The 16022-nt window shown below is 39.7% G+C and overlaps 1 protein-coding gene across 1 annotated transcript; it reads right to left on the reverse strand.

Moving 5' to 3' along the window:
* Positions 1-371: 371 nt before the first annotated feature.
* On the reverse strand, positions 372-8620 carry LOC140539666 (V-set and immunoglobulin domain-containing protein 1-like). Its single transcript, XM_072662412.1, has 7 exons — positions 8536-8620; positions 7880-8040; positions 5627-5834; positions 2216-2371; positions 2003-2119; positions 937-1066; positions 372-574 (listed from the first exon to the last, which is right to left on the reverse strand). Exons 1-7 carry the CDS (start codon positions 8576-8578, stop codon positions 508-510), a joined length of 882 nt encoding a protein of 293 aa, XP_072518513.1. The 5' UTR covers positions 8579-8620; the 3' UTR covers positions 372-507.
* Between the last annotated feature and the right edge of the window lie 7402 nt (positions 8621-16022).

The raw sequence follows: 16022 nt of genomic DNA on the forward strand, positions 1-16022 counted from the left end.
CAAATTCACAATATTCAGAATTCCTTTTGATGCAACACAGCGGCGTCTCTGTTCAATACATTTTTAATTGAGGAGCGCCTAAAAGGGTGTCAGACTTTAACGTTAATATGTTATTTTTTCAGTTTATTACAGAATTTAGCAACATAAAAGTACAAAATTTGAAAAATAAAAATGCTGTGCTTTACAGTATTCTGATCTAATGCTCTAGCCATAAGCTCATATATTAGCTTCAAGCTACAACACTAGTACAACAATAGTACAACAATACGATACCATACATTTTTATACTACATCCCTAGTACACTGTAATTGTGTTAAACAAACTAAATCTAAATCAATGTACCTTATTTATCTAACTTCTTGGGCAAGATATTAACAAAAGATTAAAAAAAGACATTTTTGACATTTTGAAATCAATGCAACATGATTGAAGGATAATTTGCCATGAATTAGCCAGATGTCTTGTAGGATAGTTGGTCTGAGTGATGGGCTTGGACCTCATTTTCCTCAAGCCTGCATCTCCTTCATTTCTTGGACACTGCTTTGTGGAGGAACAGCGGCGTAGTTCTGAGCCCTGCCCAAGAAAAAAACATGTCTGGCTTAAGTTCCTGTAGGTTTTTAACTGATCTTTGACTCTCATTAGAACCGCCATGACAACTAGATTATAACCAAGTCTGGTTCCACCAATGCCTCAAGGGTTTAGGAAAAATGGTTCTTGTCTAGGAATGAAAAACCTTCAAACAATCTTCCACTTGAGGTACTTAAGGGAACCAAAAGTGGATGCTCTTTGGTGTTATCCCAAAACACCTTTATTTTGGCTCTTTTATTTCTTACGAGCTACAAAGAAGCTACATTACTTTGGGAGAAGCTACATGAGGCACCAAAAAGAGTTGTACAGGAGTCATAGTTTTTGTTGTTTGCCACTAAGAGACTCACATGTTGGCCTTGCTCCTCCCGTGCTTGTCCTTCTTCATCTTATGAGTGATGAACCACACAAGCAGCACAATGAAAAGGACAGCCAGCAGCGCTCCAATCACCGCACCCACGATCGCCGGGGTGTTCATCTCTGGACAAGCACACATTGTCATCTCAATAAGGCTGACAGCACACTGATATACTAGTGAGAAAATAAATGTGTGGAATTACGTAAAACTGGTTGGAACAATGTTGGAACCGTGATCTGAGCAGTCTGCTCGGCCACATTTTACACTAAGGTGCCCTGAACTTCAGCATTAATCACCTATAAGAAATGGACAGCTGTACACATGCATTTGTTGGCAAGCTGAGAGACACACAATCGACAATTGAAGAAAAAGAAGATCTGGCGAGGTAGACACAGGATTTTCCACGAACATGTAGCATTACGCAGTTCTCTCAGTGGGGGTTTCATGCATGTTACACTAAAGTCACATGCAGGGCAGTAGCAGGGCTAGCAATGACAATCACTTCTTAATTATTTACATTAATTGACTACATTATGTCAGTCCATACAATGGTTAATCCATTCCTTTACATGATGTTTTCGCTTATTTTGGTTTATTAGACCACTGAATTCGTATCATCATTCAGTAATCAGCACCAACCCTGGATCTAGGCTGGATTTCTGTATGACAGAAAGGAACGTAATGTTTTTAGGCTTATGTACTTGTGTTTGACACAGATTACTTTAGAGACCTATGCTGACATTGATTATAAATTATATTAACCTCTTACACAGCATATGGTCCGCTGGCTGGCCGAAAGTGTTATTACAAATTTATATTACCAAAGAATAGCCCCACCAGTTTGTACAAGGGTCCATGTAGTTACTGAGTAATACACCTCAGTGTATAATAAGCCTTTCAGTGTTTAGGGGTTAAGGGAAGTGTCATCCCTAATTGAATCTAAATATCCGAATAAATAAGTTACCAGATTAGATTCGTTTTAGAGGAGTAATCAAATGTGTGCCAATGTACAAACAAACAAATCCACACATACTGTACATAATGTGCACAGACTCTACCTGAGCTCAGATCTACAGTGCAGGTAGAGAAACCAACAACATTGGAGGCATTGCACTGATATGTCCCAAACTCAAACTGAGAGATGTTCCTGATGTACAAGGTGCCGGTGTTCGGATCTAGGGCAAAGACAAAGCAAAGCAAAATGTCAGAAAAAAAAATGAGTCAGTCATGTAGATTTTTCAACCACGTTAATAAGATGCTCTTTCACGTACTTGTGAAGCCCAGCACGTTCATTTTCATCCCTTGCTTAATCCTGGTCCAGGTGTACCTTGGAGAGGGGCTGCCTTTAGATGAATGGCAGGTGAGAGTGACCAAGTGACCGGTTGCTATGTCTCCATGGATGGCGCAGACTGGGTATGATGGTTTCTCTTCAAGAAAACACAGCACAGGAAAATATCTTAGGATTGCACTTAACTTTGCATTCTCTCTTCTGCATAACTTGTTATGTGACTCATACTATGTGAGCACTTTAGCCCCGCCCATTCACACCAAGGTTACAAAGAGTGTTTCAGTCCAGGCTGCTTGTGTGTGTGTTTTAAATGAGGCTCAAAACAGTGCAGCCATTAACCTTTTTTTTAAGCAAATTAATCAATCATTTTACCAAGTTTGGCCCCAACCTCCTCCCGTAAGTCACTTTCTGTACAGAGCCCAGTGACATATTAGCCTTTTTTTTTACTTAGTGATGTAAACACAGCGTCGCTACTGTTGAGCTCAGAGGTTAGCTTACATTTTATTCATGATGAAATATGAATGAAATATCATAACTAATTCTCATTCTCTTACACACACAGCTGCCCCTTAATCCAGCCCAAGGACCATCATCCATTTATCTCTTAAAAAGTTGTGGAAGCATTTTCTCTATTAAAGCTTCTGTGTCCAAGCTTTGTCGTGTTCCAGGCTAAAGCTCTCAAAACTACACTGAGATATTATAAGAAAAAAATATATATGTTGCTCTAGCACATTTATTTGTTCTCCCGGCCAAACATTTGACATGCTAGGTAGCATTTTACCATGTGATTAATCATAAGTAAAATCACAGAATGTTGTGATTAACAGGATTAAACGTTAATTTAATCAATTTAATTTAATTTAATTTAACCACTGATAAAAATATGGCTTACAAAAGTGGCTCACAGTTACAGGCTGTGCAGGGGACAAAGAGCATTAAAAATGCCTTAGCGATTTGTTTTTTGACTGAATGACCATATATGCCCACATAAATACCATAAGTGTACCTGACCATATTTGGCAGCAGAGTAGCTCACAATGCAACTACTTTACAAGATCTAAATGATCAAGGATATTAAATGCTCTAAGGCATGATGATTGGGGGGGGGGGGGGGGGGGGTGATGTGGGGGGGGGGTTGTTATGGTCAGCGAAGGTAAAGGTCAGCAGGAGTCTTTCGTTCTCCCCCATTCCTGCTGTCGCCTTTCAGCAATGCGTCTATATCTACATTCACTGAGTAATACGTTAAATAGCCATCTCTGCCAAGGAGTGTAGCTTTTTTGTGTTGACTTGTATGTAATGTCTGCGTAATGTACAGTCCATGGACTGTTCCATTTGGAAAACCGAGCACTATCATTTTTTCCTCCATTCAGCACGTGTCTGGTATAATCAGGAATGGTGGCGTTTGACGTGACACGGCTTGACTAGGGATCTTAGGGATCTTGCGCCATCGCAGACAAGCCCATTCCACAGTGATGTCATGGCTGGTTTGAAACACTGGGAGGAAATGGCTTCCGCAGACCGAACGTGAATAACACAGGCCTCGGCATGTCAGAAAACACTTGTGCGTTCCCCCTCCTCCGCTCCAGTTCCTGACACATGTTGACAACGAGGAGACTAGTCGGCAGCAGTTCCCATGGAAACCAGCATGGTTACCAGGGCCAGCAAGGTTGTCCTGGTAACATGGTAAAAGAGCCGGAGCCGTGGATAGAGCTTAATTCACTGATCACCAATGTGGCGAGACTCTGGCTCCGTCACGAGCTAATTCAGCAGACCCGTTTACTGTGTGGGTCACTGCTTGGAGAATACGGTTCTAGAGGTTGAGCTGCAGGTAAAATCATTAGGATTTCAAGAACTGAGTGTTATTTATTGTACGTTTAATAGATTATTGAAATTGTGCATAAATTGACAAGTGTAACAAATGGGAATGGACTCAAGAAGGGACACAAGAGCGCTTGCATAGAGGGTGCAGGATCTGAACAACCCATGTTCTGGGTCTAAAGGCTGAAGAAAATCCCATTTCATCTTATGAGAAATTGTAGCACACAGCTCAGGTTTTTGCCAAAATAAGGAAATTCAAAATCAACTAACTGACTATGTGTCAAATATAAATATATATATATATATATATATATATATATATATATATATATATATATATATATATATATATATATATATATATAGTTCTGTGGTTTGCATGCACATGAAATTACACACTAGCTACATTTACATGCACCCCAGTAGTTTCATATTAGTCCGATTTACACTGGTAGTCTAACTAGAAGAATCACTTTTGGTCATGGAATGTTTGTAACAGAAATGTGTGAAGAACCAAAAGGTCAAAAGAACATCTATTATAAACATGTTTATATAGAAACAAAATTGGTTCTTCTACATTATTACCCAAAAACCCTTTGCAGCATCTTTATTAATTAATTAATTAATTTTTAAAAATTCAGATTTTGCCCATCACCTGTGAGACGACTGCAGATGACGCAACATTGGGGAGCAACCATCGCACCAGCCTGCAGACGCCAGTGAAGGCCAGCCATGCAGCAAAGTGCTTGGGAGCGAGCGCAATCTACCAATCCTGGAGAGAGCAAGGCCAATTGTGCTCTCTCTGGCCTTGGCTGCCGATGGCTGGAATCCAAACCAGCAATCCTCTGACCATGGTAACCACGCCTTAGTCCTCTGGACCACCCGGACCACCCCCAGCATCTTTATTTTTAAGAGTGTACATTAATGTAAACACTAGTTTAATTATCATAGTCTGACTAATGTCTCAGTTAAGATTTGTCCAATTGAAACGTTGGCCAGGCTATTTGAGCTATGGGCATGTCAATACTTAAGCTATGGGCATGTCAATACTTAAAACTGAGAGCTTTTGTAACATTTGCCACGTTTTCAGGAGTACCGTGTAACGTGTGCTGAAAGCTAATAGCACCTCTGTAGAGATGAAGAGACTGTGATTTTAAAACTCATTTCATAGATGGACATGAAGTTGCAGAAACTAATAAAATAAAATAAAATAAAAACTAAAATTTTAAATGAATGGTTGTTCATTGTGAGCACCTTAGCCCCGCCCATTCACACCGAGGTTACAAAGAGTGTTTCAGTCCAGGTTGCCTATTTATTTCTTTCTTTATTTATTTTTACTATGAGACACTACATAGGGCAGGTATTCAGGGCAGGGCATGTAATCATTTACATGTGTAATGTAAAGTAGTGCAGTCAACGTTAGCGTGTTAACGCTCACAATTTATCTGCAAACATTATTGCGTTGAAGAAGACCTTCATGTTAAACATTTTTGTGAAACAGAAATGTGTTATTAATGGTTAAATGGGAGCAAAGACATAAGCAGATTTTGCAGCAGTCTGGAGGGAGATACATTACCAAGAACATTGACCACAATGCTCGCTTCGGCCTGGCCCGAAATGTCGGGGAAGTTGCGAACATCACATGTGTAGGTTCCAGCGTCTGCAGTCTGCATGTTGGTGATGGAGATGGAGGCGTTCTTGGTGGCATTAATAGAAGAAAGGACCTTAAGCCTGCCCTCAAACAGCTTGCCAATCTGCTGTGCTCCAGACTGGTAGTAAAAAACCTGAAATATAAAGGTAAAAAATGATGACTTCCTTAAAAGTATGTGGAAAATGGTTTGAACGTTTGAAGTCTCATGAGTACTGAAGCCTGTAGGCCAAGGAAATAAGCTGAGCATGGAGCATATGGAATCTGGTTCTGCCATGTTTGGGCTAGTCTTAGTCACAAGGCAATGAAAGGCAGCAGCAATCCTGAAACAGGACTCTGAAATGTTTGTTGTGTTACTTAAAGAAAATGCACCAATATATGCTGAAGTTTTAGGATCCCCTTTATTATCAGCATATTAGTGGAATGTTGTGGGTTTCCACAGTTGCTATGCTAATGGAACTGCGTTGTTTCAGTCATTACAAATAAGCAGTTATCTCTCTCTCTCTCTAAATATATATATTTATTTTTATTTTTATTTTTTTTAGCTGGTGCTGTCCAGTCTACTGCTGGCCAGGCTAAGTGCTGCCTATAGTTTACAATAATTCTCAGAAAGTCCCATTTTAAACTTTCAGCAGCCCTCAGCCCTTTATGATATAAAGCTGTAAGCGATGAATTCAGGAAATCTGTTTCATCGCTGAAGCTTCTTTGTCTAGAACTGTACAATACAGTCATTCACTGACCAAGGGTGTGGTCACTCTCTCAGTTTTTTCTCAGCTGCTCACCTGGCCTGAAGCTTATACATTGAGAAGCTTTATATGCACTGTTAAAAGTATAAGCACCTTGAGGAACTTTTAGGAGTTATTCTATTTAAAACTGTGGAAGAACCTTTTATGGTGCTTTGAGGAACCTTCAATGAACCCTTTTCTTCTAAAAGGAGTCAAGAGACTTTAAGAGCAACTTAAGATGTTCCTCCACCTGCAAAAGTTTCTTAAAAAAACTTAAAAACTTAAAAACATAGAACTTCAGTCTGAGAGGTCCAGCACTCTCACCCTTTCCGTGGGCATCAGAGTACTACTTTACCACTATTCAGTCCATACAGAAAAAAGCAAAATTGAACTAGAACAAATACTGAAACTAGGGTTGTGGTTAAATTACATATAAATTATGAAACAATACAAGCATTTGTAGAAACTGTTTACGATTACACATTTATGATTTGTATGGTATGTATGAACAGGAATTATTTTGACCTCTAATATGTGTTCTTTGATATGTTGTACACGATGTTTGTACATGAAACCAATGCTTTTTGTTGTTGCCCTAGTACGGAGTGTAGTGATACTGCAGGTGCAAACAAAGCCCGGAACTGGTGATCCATTTCAGTCTACCTTACACAGCTTACACACTTTACACTTTCTATGTGAGCCTCAAACAAACAGATTAACACCCAAAGACGGAAGCTGTTGGAACATATCTGTTACAATCTTTTGAAAAGGCAGCGTATGTTCACAGTGAACTTTTGAAAATACAACGCCAAAGTATTATAGAAACCTCTTCAACCACACTCTTTTGAAAGGTGTTCCTCAAAAGTTATGCAGGGGTTCTAGATAGAACCATGAGAAATCAAAGAACTATTTGGATTAATGCCCAGTTAAGAGGTTCTTCACACTGGGGAAAAACCTTGTAGATGGTTATATTATTCATAGCACCTTTTTCAAAAACAGGGTTCCACTATCATAATGAATCAAAAAAAGCCTTTTCACTATTGTGTAGAACACCTTTATCATTTAGAGAGCTGCAGCTTTCATTTTTTAATAGTCAAATGTCAGCTGCACTGTTAAAAATAAAGGAGTGCTTAATTTGAAAGTGCTAAGGAGGACCTTCAAGGAAACCCTTTTCTTATAAAAACATTTTTCTTGAAGTTCTCTCAAAGCACTTTAAGAAGTTCCTTGATAGTTTTAAACTGAAGAACATTCAAAAGTACCACAATGAACTTATACTGTGCTCTCTAAAAGATCAGTCTTAGAAGAACCCTTTTTGTATAAATTCAGAGCCTTTCAGTTGATGATTGTTTGGGAAAACCAAAGTTTAACTATACAATTAGGCAACCAAAAGTGATCCCTCTATAACATCACAATCACGGCCAAGAGCGACAAACTAAAGACTCTAAAAAGGACCCACCTCTTCTGGAGTCATGGAAGACTTGGGGTAGAGACTCCACTGGACCAGGAGGTTGTTCATTGCCACATCAGTGGTGAAAGTGCACTGAAGATTTGCAGTCTGACCAATGGTCACATTAACAACCTTTTGAGGAACTGTTACCCAGATTGAAACAGTGCAACCTAAAACAAACACATGCATCACATTTTCTTAGACCAGCTTAAAAAAAGCACTGTTGGTGCTACAATAGATTTATCAGGGCAAGGCCCTAGAGGTCAAGGTCTGGAATGGTCTCCTATGAAATCGTCTAGATTCTAGTAGCACCCTGTATACCCCATTATTGGTCTTAGTAACAGTACGATAAAATAGAGCTTGGGGTATTGGGGTAAGTTGACATTCTTAACATAAAATAAACAATAAACAATAAAATAGAATAAAATAAAAAGCCACATAATTGAAAATATTACATCAAATATTAAATCACTTTTGACTATTGATTTGTTTTAACCATTAAAAAACAAAACTGTATTTACCACAAGTGCAACCACTGAGTCCTGTGAGGTCTCTACTACAGATGCAAGATATAATACTTACAGAATCCAAATATTATATATTATAGAACTCCAACTCTGTGTATTTCTGCAATAACAACATGTGTCCAATGAGAAATTACTCACCTATAACACTGAACAACACAATGATGGTCCTAAGCGCCGACATGTTCGGAGATATTCACAGCAATTTTTCGAAACACTACTGCACTCAAGCCCAGCAATGCTGTGTACTCATGCAGGAACAAAGATTTTTTCTGAAATCAAACTTATCTTTCCATGCCCTGATGGCCAACACCCTCAGGAACTCCAATGGACAAAATCAACACGTGATCATGAAGTAGCAGTTGCTATTTGAATTTGCTTTCTCAGTGTCCATACATGAATAATGACATTTGCCCTGATTTGGATTTGAGTTTGGCCAAAACAGGTAAAAATCTATAGTTCATAATACCTGACTCGGTCAGCCAGCTCTATCAAACAAATCCGTACTAAAGATATCATTTTATTTCAGGTTTCAAACCTGATCAGGGAACAAATGGCACAATGTTCTATGCTTTGTGGGAACAAAAAAACAAAAAACAAACAGAAAACTGCTTATCTAATTGCATGACTAACAACACACACCTAAATACACTGTTGCTAGTGTAGCGAGAGCTGATTAAATACACACTCTACAGGTTAATGGTTAACTCCGGGTCTCTGCAGTAGATCTGAATTATTCAGCCGTTGAATGGCATAGCTTGGTCAGTGCACTAAGATCATCTGAGAAATTGACTTCAAGCTTAGCAAAGAAGTATTGCTGAGTGTAGTTTTGTAGTTTTAGTAGAAGACAGTAGTTGAAGTATTGTCAAATTGGTCAAAGATGATGTTGAAACAATAGTTTAATGTAAGAACATTCACATACAAATCAGATGCAATGGATTAGTCATCATCAAAAGGTGCAAATGAAGGAGTGTTTGAATAAGTACATGAATGTTTGAATAAGCACTAGGAATTAAATTGAACATCTAACAAATATGTTGGTCACATTTTATGGAAATTTAATATACTCTTAAAAATAAAGATGCTTCAAAGTGTTCTTTGAGTGACGCAAGAAGAACGGAAGAACCACTTTCTGGTTTCCTAATAAACAATGATTGTAAAAGAGTGAAAATAAAGCTTTTAAAGTTTAAAAGACCCCTGACTGATGAAAAGGTTCTTTCCTATTTTACCAAACAAATGGTAATCTATGGAATCACTCAAAGAACCATTTGAAGTTTATTTATTTTTTGGAGTAAATTAAGAAACTGTTGCTATTTTTTTTTTAAATATGGATCTTATTTTGCCACACCCACTTTCAGAGCTGTTTCTTCCACTTTTGTGTGGAGGTCTGTGGTTTGAGGTTGTATCATATTCAAAGTGAAGGCAGTCTGAAATAGGCTACTGCTGTGGACACTGATCATAAAGCGGCAACATGCCAACAGGCTATTTAGAGCCATTTAGAGGAGAGAATGAATGAAATGGCTTGGTCATGAAGCCATCAGGTGTTGGTGAGGCAGGTTAGATGTTAGCTACTAACCTACCTAAGAGTCTCACAAGCACCTGATGTATTCACTTTACCAAAGCTTTATAACCAGGCTATTTCTCTGGGTAAGGAATGTCTATTGTTGGTTTCCCCTCCACAAAATGGTAAGAGCAGACGTATGGATGTTTAGGTGGTTTTCTTTTTTATTTAGTGCCTCCCTGAAGGCTGACTCTTTGTTGTAGCTGATTAGGCTTTGTTTTTACTGACTGTTACTAAGCATGGTGTCATCCACAAATCTAATAACTGTACTAGTGCCATACATGAATGAACAGCCATGAATGGAAAAAACAAGAGAGGGCTCAGCACCCAGCCATGAGGGACCCCTGTATTTTATGTTGGTGTAACTCATCAAAACTAGGTAGATTAAAACGATGTTGCAGCAAACAAAGCTGCATCTAAAGCCTATCCTATCAGCCTGATCTATCAACACACTCTTGATGTCAACTCTCTGTTGACCTTTTTTTGTCAGTGTTCTGTGAATCCAAATTTCTTTGAAAGAATGCATTTGTGGGTGGTTACTATACAGATATAGCTTTATGATTAGAAATCGTATTTGTTAGTCTTGTGCATTGATGCTGTATGTTTTCCAAAGGAAATGCCAGGCACAGACTGTGGATCCTTCTCTTGGGGAAAACTGGAAGGCTCTTTAAGGCATGTCAGTGCTAAATGATTTCATGTCAGGGCTCATTTTTCCATCTTCAACATGATGTCACAGAGGGGTCGCTTTCTAGAATCCGTGTGTCATCCAGAGCAGTGGACATTGTTTGTCACAGTTTCCTTGAATCAGAGTTGCCATGGAAATGCTCTTGACTGTTTCATCGTTATCCTTGGAGAACTTCAGAACATGAAGACACCTACAGAAATCGAAGCTCTCCAAAAGCCTGCCACTATTTAACATAATTGTCGCAGATAGTGGGAAATCTGAAAGATTTTATAGATTGTTACTGCAGATTCTCCAGAGAAGACAAAAGGACAAGCGCTGCAACAGAATGGACAAGGTTGAAGACCTGGACAAGGTGTCTGAGCCTGCTCAAGACTACTTGAAGCCCCTAGATCCAGTACTCCAGCACTGCCTATTGCCCCCACTGCATCTTAGGAGGCAGCGTCACCTTAAGATGAGACTCCAGGTGGTGCCGGCTCCAGCAGGACAGCGAGTTTCGTAATGAGATAAGGTTACAGATTAGTACATGGCAGTTGGTACTAAAGCTGATAATGGTAGGCTACACTAAGGTGACGCTATCTGGACCTAAAAGACCAAAATTGAATCATTTTAACAAATGTCTTTATCTAATGTTGCAGTGGGGTTTACTATAGATTCTAAAGGACCCAATCACCACTAGACTTTAGGCATATTAATAAATAATTAAAGACCTATTCAGTAACTCCTGTAAAAATAATTAGCAGGTTCTAATTAAGGCATTGTGGGTCCTCATACTGACCTGTACATTTAGGCGGTTATATATATATATATATATATATATATATATATATATATATATATATATATATATATATATATATATTAAGACTATCCCTTTCATCTTCACAATACCATCGCGGTGTCCCCATAATTAACAGCGTAAAGGCAAATTTGCCTGCAAGTCTCTTAAGAATAATGGCATGGCAGTAAATTTGGCAAGGCCATATTTAACTTCTGAGACTACCTTCCCCATCATTGACTTTTATGGCCTCTTGAAATGATCCCGGTCAGCCCCTGTCAACATTTTAGTGACATGACATACTGCTCCTCGTCCTAGGGTACATTAAACCAACACGCACATTTTGCAGCTCCGATGCAGTACATTAATTATAAAGGACAGTAAATTACCTAATGAGATAAAAAACATATACCCAGCTTACATCCAAACATATGCTAACAGTTTCGAGAGGTTAGTATTGTTTATTTTAAACCATGGCACCACCACAGAATGATTCAAATAGCTTTGACGCGAACCCCTGCACCAACAGAGGGCAGTGCTGCCTAAATGAAGTCGATCGGCGCCGCTCTTCTTCCAGAGCTGCAGGGAGCTGGAGGCAAGCGACGACAACAAAGACGAGTGTGCCTCTCAGTCAACAACATGGCTCACATCTCCCATCCTCCTGAGAAACTAGGCCAGACGTTTACTATGATTACATCCCCAGCCTCACTCACTCACTTACTCTCCCACCACAGCAAAGATCAGCACCGAGGCCCACCATGGACACGTGCGAGACACTCAAGGTTCAAAGATCGAGATCACGGCCTATCTGCCCGACAGTCCTGTTAGCACCAGGGTTTGGTTTATTGGTAGAAAAGAGCAATCCTCAAGTGCAAAAGCCACGACGGTGGAAATGGCTGGTGGCGAGAGAGATGTATGTTTGTTTATGGACAAACCTGAAATTGGCAAATTGGAAATTTACTGGGAAACCAAGGCCATTCATTAGTATCCTTTGGATATTTCACATGCTGTGATTTGTGGTCAGTCCATTCAGATTGACGAGATAAAGACAGAATGTATGTATCAGACAGAGAGTGAGAATGAAATAGATGCTCTAGTGCTGCAATGGTCATATGGTATGGATAAAAGGGTGCTCAAGTCTTAATATTTTATCAGACGCATTGCTTTTCTGCTCTCTTCATCCCTGAGCAAGAGGGGGAAGGGGGCCAGTGGGTGGGGGCTGAGGTAGGTTGAAGGGGACACTAGGGAATTGACTGCAACAGAACAGAATGCCAATAGTCCCTTGCTTAACATCTCAAAATGGTAGCGTGTACACTATTGGACAGGTCAGACATAGGTACACTACATGGACAAAATTATTGGGACACTTGCTCATTTACTGCTTCTTCTGAAATCAAGGGTATTTCAAAAAGAATTATCCTGCTTCTGTCTCTTCTGTCCAGGGAAGAAGGTTTTCTGACTGCATTTAAGCCACAAGAGCATTAGTGAGGTCAAGATGTTGCATGATAACCAACCCTTCTCATTCACAGCTTCCCAACTCAACCCAGAATTATCGGATGGAGCACCATCAGTTCCACTGCTCCACAGCTCAGTGCTGGGGACTTTAGCTTTATACCACTCTAGCCCATGCCTGGCATTAGGCATGGTGGCCATAGGTTCATGTTCATCTTCTCCAAGGAGTCCTATTCTGTTGGTAATACTTCTCTACATGGACAAGACAAGCTGTGTGTGTGTGCCTGTAACCATTAATCTGTGTCAGCATTGGGTGCAACCTAAAGTAGTTGAATGCATTGTTGAAATTCATTAGAAGAGGTGTGCACAAACATTTGGACATGTGTTCCTTGTATTCACTGTATAAGTAAAAGTGAATCCCCCAAAAAATTATTTTTGCGCAAACATATTTCATACAAATGTTACCACTATGGCTCCTGTCCACTGGTGGCACTGTTTTGCCAAATACACGCAACCTGTTTAACAGTGTTTCTCCATTACGGAAGAAATTAATAGAAACTGTTTGAATTTCACATTCTACTATGGTTAAAATTAAGGGTTGGGATTAGGGTGAGGTTAGGGTATAGGTTTAGGTTGAGGTGTAGGTTCAGGTAATAAAATAACTGGGGTTACTCTGCAGCATTCTCAATTTGTTTGCTTTCTGCATGTCTGGGTTGCGTCAGTAATCCATGAATATAACCAGAGTCGATCTATAGAGAGAGATCCCACCTATAGTAGTACACACTGTACGAATCCTAAAAAAAATGGTCTTTTAGTCACAAGTTTAAGAATATTTACGAATATCTCTTGAGACCAGCCTGCAATGGAAGTGCTCACAAATCACACTGGTAACTGTTTAAGTGGTCTATTACACATCATACTCTACATACAGGAGTTTACACCATGTCATGCCATCATGCACTGTCCATTTGCTCTTGATGTTATTCCTCAAAATGCAACACAATGTACCACAAATGATATAACCTTTACAGATATAACAAACAGCCTGCACAGGGAGGTCACAAGAAGGTACTTTGAGCATATGTGGATCACAAATGTGATTCCCCTTGCCATTTTTAAGCTCCATTACTAACATCACCAGATCAGATGGTATTAAGCTCTCCGTGTTTCATTTACCAACCCAGTTGGAAAGTGCATTGAAAGGACATCTCTGGCCTCTAGCAAGACATCTCATTCCTTCAAGCAGTCTTCCATGTCTATTCACGACCCAAAAGAACATCAAGAATCTGTCCATGAGACAATTACTTCATCAGAAGTAATTGGGAAGACTATTGCGCAATGATACTTCTGACTGGAGAAGGAAAAGTGGAACGCACCTCTTATATGTACCAAGACTTATGCGATGTACTATGACTAATAAATGGTAGCTGAAGTTAACCCCTAGTTCTGCACATGTAAACTGCAGTGTCGTATGTACCAAGAGCAACCTCATAAAAAATGAAGACAACTTTCCACCCATTTTCTCCAGCCAAAATTTCTTATAAAGCTACTGTTGGTTCAGCGAATCTTTTTTGAACGCAAACATTTTTGAAAATGCTCTCAGCTATGGAGCTGAAGGTTTGTTCGAATCTCAACCTCTGGATGGAAGCACCATTGCGACTTGAAGAGGCCATGGTTGCAACTTGAAGAGGCCCATGCCATCTTCCTCTTTTTTTTGATTTCCCACCCTGGTAGAGCAGCCATCAATTCCTGGCCCATGTTAATGCACCCTTTCAATATTTGATGTTTTTATATGGAGTGCTGACAATAGAACAAGAAAATGGCGGGCACATTTCGCTGATCTAGTTCAATGGCTTCTGCATCCATCTTCCTAACAGAGCCCCGTAAGTGCCTCTCCTCCGCTGGGAACATTTTCAAAGTTTACCAAGGCAAGAAGCTGTGCGGGAGAGGGGGAGTAAAAAAAAAAAAAAAAAAAAAAAAAAAACACAACACAAGAAGAATGCCTTTCCCCAACAGTTTTCTTGTCATCCCTTTTTACTCTTCCCAAACTGCACCCTGTTTCATGTAACGCTGGTAGACCACATGAACGTCAAGGTGAGACTGCAAGGCTGCAAGAACAACAGACCGAATGAAGTGATGACTTTTTGTTCCTCTAAGCTCTTCTACAAACCCTTACAGCCTCCTCCAGCGAAACGCATGCTGTCATTTGCACCCAGGTCATTTCACTGGCCAGAAGATGCATTCTCTTTGGCCTTTCGAGATGGATAGCGATATCTGACCTGCCAACGTGATGCCTTCAACCTTTCAACCTGAAGCTCCATTCCAGGTCCAGTGCCATCAGAAGGATTGCTTAGACAGATATAATGAATGCACAGTAATGCATATGTTTGGTAAGGTTATTCAACAGGAAACCAGGAATACACAAGCTCACCTTAAACACAGCAGGACATAATAATGTCTAGCTTGTAAAGACGACGAAACGGCTCTGCTCCCATGCTACACCGAGTAGAACAGTAAAGCTTCTTTGTTAGTTCTTAATGGAATCAGTTTTGTAAATGAGATTATGAACCTCCACGTAATCAAGTTTTAAAACATCCTCATAATATAATGGTTCTATACCAATCGAGGGCTTTCTATAGAACCATTTGCCCAAGCCAAGAACCATTCAAGTCTTGGCAAGTGAAATCATCATGCAGTATTACTCTTTACACAAGTCCAACTTTGCTGCTGTGAAGCACCACGTTTGTTAGCTGTCCCAAGAAAATTTAGTTCATTAATATGTATTTATATGCAGCAAAGCGTATTACACACTAAGGTGTATTACTCAGTGACTAAATTTGTAATAACGTAAGCTTTTTAAGGGGTTAATAATAGATATTTTCCTCATCTGTTAAGCTAAATGATCAACCTTTCATTAATTCAGTCCAGTGTAAGGGAGAAAAGATACATGTACACTTCACACGTTGCAGAGAGATCCATGAGCTGCCAAAGGTTTTTATGGACTTTTTTACGGAAGCAAAATGTGCAACCAAGTTCCTACTGAAGTTCTCCTACTCAAAACTCGGCCACGTCTAGGCTTGGGTTCAGTACAGGGCAAAGAGAACACTCTTCCAGCAGGGATTCTGATGGTTCTTTATTCAGGACCAAGGGTTGGG

The sequence above is a fragment of the Salminus brasiliensis genome, chromosome 18 (assembly GCF_030463535.1).
Source record: "Salminus brasiliensis chromosome 18, fSalBra1.hap2, whole genome shotgun sequence".
In the NCBI taxonomy this organism is placed as follows: Eukaryota; Metazoa; Chordata; class Actinopteri; order Characiformes; family Bryconidae; genus Salminus; species Salminus brasiliensis.